This window comes from Macadamia integrifolia, unplaced genomic scaffold (genome assembly GCF_013358625.1).
Source record: "Macadamia integrifolia cultivar HAES 741 unplaced genomic scaffold, SCU_Mint_v3 scaffold1461, whole genome shotgun sequence".
In the NCBI taxonomy this organism is placed as follows: Eukaryota; Viridiplantae; Streptophyta; class Magnoliopsida; order Proteales; family Proteaceae; genus Macadamia; species Macadamia integrifolia.
In genome coordinates this window covers 27005-32566 of record NW_024868212.1, presented here as the reverse complement: position 1 = coordinate 32566, position 5562 = coordinate 27005, and the positions used below count along the sequence as shown (strand labels likewise).

Below are 5562 nucleotides of genomic sequence, written 5' to 3'. Positions count from 1 at the left end.
CCAATTTTCACCAAACTCCTCAAAACTCTTGTCTGTAATTTCTTCCTCCCGAATGAAGTTGTGAAGTGCACAACAAGCAATGACATGCATGTTTGGGTGTTCAGTGGAAAACATGGCATTTTACTGAGAATTGGGAAGCGCTTCTTCAAAAAACCAAAACTGCGCTCTATGACATTCCTAACAGAAGAGTGTCTATTATTAAATAGCTCTACTGCTGTCCTTGGACATCTATTCCTATAATCATTTAGGTGGTATCTTTGTCCTTTGAACGGCATCAAGAACCCAATAGTAGATGGATAACCAGAATCAGCCACATAATATTTACCTAGCATGTAAAGTGAAAAGTAATGAATCAACACAATATGTAAAATAGAGCATAATCAACTGGTGAGGTTAAGATTTAGAATGTACCAGGTGGAGGATGAGGAAATTCAAATTTAGGGTTATTCAATGCCTCATTGAATACTCGACAATCATTTGCAGAACCCTCCCAACCAGCGTACACAAAAGTGAATTTCATGTCAAGGTCACATGCACACATAACATTCCAGGTTGTATCTCCTTTCCTTCCTTTGTACAGTATTTGTTTGGATAGAGGTACAAAAGCACTAACATGAGTGCCATCAATCGTGCCAATGCAGTCCTAGTACCAATACATGGATATTCATCAAATCAAACCACGTATAACCACAAAACAACATAATCATTGTTTTAATTATAAGCAACATACCTTGAAGAAAGGATAGAGCTTTGGTTTTTCAAGAATCTGTTTAGGGCAACGACTGAAGTTTGGAGGTTTGATATTCTCTTATCCCAGTAGTATGAAAGCACGTAACACTTTCTTAAAGTGTTCATATATAGTGTTAAGAGAACGCTGAAAGTGTTCTGCTATGTCTCTATACCTATCATTGTGACCAACGATAGATATAAACATTGCCAACTGCTCATCCACTCCTAAATATCAACTATCTTCCAACCAACCACATTGTCGCATTAATGCTTCAAGGTTGAGGAAGACATGGCGTTCCATTTTATACTGTTCATAGCATCTGTCTACATGTCCGTTTAGAACCTCACTCACTCGCTCTGGTCCTATCAATTTACTATCTCGTATGGGCTCTCTAGTGTATAATGAATCACGTGCTTTCATCAACAACATCATACACATCATGATTTCTGCATCAGTGTCATCCCTTTCCATTTGTTCAAAGTGTTCCCTAGATGCGATCATTCTTTGATCCATTCCTATAATATAAAATTAGAAATATGGAAACACATCAGACCATAATTTTGAACAAATATCCAAGACACCTTAAAAAAATAAAGGAAAACATAGCAAACCATCAAAGTGAAAAGTAGTGTCAAAGTACAATGAACAAATATTCAGGACATCAAATACTACAGTTATAAAAAAAAGTCAAGACACAGTCATCCATAACATCTTAAAAAGTGAAGAAAAACATAGCAAATCACCAAAGTTAAAAGTAGGGTCAAGGCATAATCCAAGTAGAGTTATCAATCTATCTAATTAAAAGAACTTTTCAAGAAGCAAACTACTAAAGGGTACGAAGGAGTATTGACTTCCGATGAGGAGGGCAGGAAATTAATGCTTCTCTCCATTGCCGGTCAGCCATTAACTTCCGAAGTGCTTTCTCGTATAGTGCTTCATCTAACTCATATCCTGACTCAAGCACCTCCATGGCCCTAGTAATCCCGTACATCTATTCCACATTTTGGGTTGAAGCAGTGGACATGCTCGCATCCCGTTCTACCCTTGATTTACTCATATCTTGAATTGCCTTGAATGCCATTGACCAATCATTAGACTTGCTCCTCCTCCTTTTCGTATTTGGAGTCCTATCATGCCTATGCTTAGTAGCTGGCCTTTTTTCCACTGCTTCAGTTTGAGTGTCACCTAATGGAGTAACTTCATCAGCGAAACTTGACTCATCACAAGATTCAATCATATTCCTATCATCATCGGCCCCCAAAGTTTCCAACGCGGTTGTTTGAGTCCCACTTCCTTCGCCGTCTGCATATGTATCACCAAATACCATACATAGTTCTGACCATTGTGGTAGTCCATGCTTCTTAAATTGTGCCCAAGTAGGGTTATCCTAATAAATAAAAAATACGCATAATCAAATACTTGAATTGATATATCCTGGCATTTCAAAATACTCAAATTAAATACAAATTGAGCATACCTTAATATGTGATTCCCAGATGGATTCATCATCAACAGTACAAGTTCTTGAAGCAGTATCCCAACCAAAACCAGTTGTCTCCAATAGCTTCTTTAACTGACTATAATCCTGCCTTAGTTTGTTCACTTTGTTCTTCAACTGTATAATGGCATAGTTGACCCCAGTTTTTCCTTTGAAGTTATTGGCAATGTTGTTCCAACCAGCTTTATTAAAAGTCGAAGTAGTCATATTTCCTTTCTTAACTTCCTCTACCATCAGAACAATAAGGATGTCTACATTTGCTTGGCTCCATTTTGCAGTCTCATTAACTGCTTGTTTTGAAGTTGACATTTTCTCACTATTTTACCAAAAAAAAAAGAACATGAATTTAAAATCCAAATTGAAAACACTAATTTTCACCAAGGCACCCTAACCCTTAATCTATGAAACCCCTATGACCTTACTCACACAGGGCTTTCAAAGGCCTTCAAATGAGGTTTTGAATACATATTGGGTTGTACTAAAATGAACCAGTGGCATTCACTAGAAAACTAGCAGGAACACGAAATTTTCAGGCATATATAGTAGCAACAAATGGCTATTATGTGTAACTAACAATATATCTTGTAGACCACCATAAGTATCCAACAAATGACCATTAGGTATTACAAAAATTTATTACATCTTTACTAGAATACATATGTACTCACTATAATTGATAAAAATCTGAACATCAATGGATCTAAAGAGTTAGCTTTGATTGGCTAGGTGAATTCAAACCCCTTCTTCATCTCTTTAATTTTAACTATTTAAGATTGCAATCTGAGACATTCTCAAGACCTATCAACTATCTTCAAATAATGAACACCATTAATCTAACAATGACCACCATCCAAACCAGATCACCAATCACAGCTGCTGTTACTACAAAAAGAAAACCCAAATTCCAAAGCACATCCAATGGAGTTCAAATGAAACGGAACCAAAATATATGGAGGCACATGTCAATATGAGATGTTTGACAATCCAACATGCAGATGAACGTCCTTAATGTCAATAATAATTATGATATTTTTTTCAAGATGTCATGCAAATACCTACTACAGTAAACCCTCTTATAATCAACAATCTGCCCTTAAAATTTTACAAAAAAGAAAAAAAAAACACAAACACACACACACATACACACAATGGCTTATTAGTTCATATCCTTTTTGCCTAAAAATCACATAGAAGTGAAGAAACCATACAGAGAGAGCTTGACCAGTAAAAACTGCAAGGGAGCAAATAAATAGGAAGTCAAAGCTTGCCATGAGAGCAAATAAATTCCCCACCCACCAAGGGGGTGTCATTCTTATATATAAAAAAGGAAACCAATTGGGAGAGTCAATTCTCATATGGGAAAAGAAACAATGAGCAACAAATTTAACAGATGGTGCAGCAGTGCAACAAATTTAAACCAGGTGGGGGATTTTATTATCATAAAGAAAATCTTGTGCAACAAAGCCAAGTCGTTTGGAACATAAATAGTTGAGCTGTAGAAGTTTCATACTCCAAAATCTGTTCCATATTTGAAAATCCAAAAGCACTGGATGAATTGGGAATATGATAAAACTTACAAACATCAGTGAACTTCAAAAGCAAATGCAACTGATGCAACTGATGCAACTAATGTCAGTGATTGTGCTAAACCTTCACGTAATGGTAAGAATAAAAGCCAGAGGATGGTCCCACACTAATTATTGTAGCATGAATCTATATTATTTCCTTGTCAGGCTAACCAAGATGGCAGCAGAAAATTTACTATGTATTTCACAGCATTTTCGGATGAGGTTACTCATGGATTAATGTAACTACAGAAGGATATTACCACTTCAAAAGGACTTCTACCACAATGCTACATATATGACCTTATCCCTTTCAGTAAAAAAGAGAGAACCAAGGAATCAAATTAATGTAGAAGTCTTGAGGTAAATAATGGCCAAAATAATTCAGTGATTTCAGTTTAGATTTTGGTGATTTCAACTAAACTTGTTACATGTTATCCCTGTTCCCATCAAAGGTGAAACATATATGTCAAAATCACCCTAAGATGTAGAAACTTAGAAGAATCCAGCAGATAACTCTCAATTACCCAGAAAAGTTAGTTTGGGAAGAACATCTAGATGCAAATTATTCCAATGAAAATCGGTAATTTTCACTCATATCTGCTCACCTATCTTAGGTTTTCAATCCCAGTGGCAGCAATGAAATCAGGAAGTTGAAAAGGTTGTTTCTCAATACCCCGCTTCCCCTGCAAATACGTCAAAGAAACAGATGAGGGAGAAGCTCTTCAAAAAAGTAGCAGAAATAAATCAAGAACATACCCAGAACGAGGAGTGATTCCAAATTTTCCAATAGTCCAGATGTTAAGAACAGTGCTGTTGAAGGAGAAGAAGGCCACAGAGAGTGAAAAAGTTTAGATTTTTCAGAGATGAAGGCACAGAGGAAGAGGGAGAAGAGATCAAGAAAGAAAGGGAACGAGGGTGAGAGAAAGAGAAAGAGAAAGAGAGAGAGAGATCTTGCAAAACAGTTTCGTGCACAGAGGAACCTTGAAGGCTCGAACTCGCTGGAACAATAGAAAACCTGCAAAATAAGCAAAATCAGTGGAGAGAGAGAGAGAGAGAGAGAGAGAGAGAGCAAACGCATCCCACCTCGCGGACGGATGGCAGATCGAAGATGGTGACAACTCTGCTCTTCGTTTCAGCTCTGCTTCTCACCTCTTCTTCTCTCCTCTTCTCTTCTCTAGATGTTCTCCAAGTGCAAAGTGGGGTTAGGGTTTACAATACCCTTGAAACATACCTTTTGTTATGTTTTGAGGGTAATTTGCCCATTTACCCTTCGTAACTTAAAGTGCTACATATGTTTCGGCGCCTTTTGCTCAGAATCAATTCTGAAAGTGAAAAGCAAGTATTTCATGCTCCAAAAAAAGGATTCAAAAGTCTCATAAGTGCCCGGTTCATTTCAAAAAAACAAGAAATTGAACCGGGCTTCCCATACAGGTTTTACCTCATTTCTGTTTCAAAAAAATAAAAAAACATCAGAACCCATTTTTTAGAACGTTACACTACAGAGCCTTAGCTGCTACCAAAGTAGCAACTAAATTTTATCTAATGATTATAGCCCATGGTGAGAGAGAGAGAGAGGAAAAAGGAAGAGGAAAATTGTGACATGGTATGATTAAACCGTGGGTAGATTACTATCACACCAACATGAAGTTGTTAAAATTTGGGAACTGAGGATATGCATTCCCATTCCATATTTCCAGGAATCTAGCCAGTTGTTAGGTGATTGCATTTATCTTAATATCTTAATGTACATCATCAGTAGTTAATTT

The 5562-nt window shown here is 36.9% G+C and overlaps 1 protein-coding gene across 2 annotated transcripts; it reads right to left on the bottom strand.

Annotated features, from left to right (window-relative positions):
- Window positions 1-1321: 1321 nt before the first annotated feature.
- Window positions 1322-5021, bottom strand: LOC122063811 (uncharacterized protein At2g29880-like). Of its 2 annotated transcripts, none has more exons than XM_042627522.1 (6): window positions 4880-5021; window positions 4757-4811; window positions 4553-4606; window positions 4402-4479; window positions 2208-2544; window positions 1322-2117 (listed from the first exon to the last, which is right to left on the bottom strand). In XM_042627522.1, the coding sequence occupies exons 5-6, from the start codon at window positions 2535-2537 to the stop codon at window positions 1722-1724; spliced, it is 726 nt and encodes a 241-aa protein (XP_042483456.1). In that variant the 5' UTR covers window positions 2538-2544; window positions 4402-4479; window positions 4553-4606; window positions 4757-4811; window positions 4880-5021; the 3' UTR covers window positions 1322-1721. The 2 variants fall into 2 exon arrangements, with proteins under 2 accessions (XP_042483456.1, XP_042483457.1); XM_042627523.1 differs by having other exon boundaries at window positions 4777-4811.
- Window positions 5022-5562: the final 541 nt, after the last annotated feature.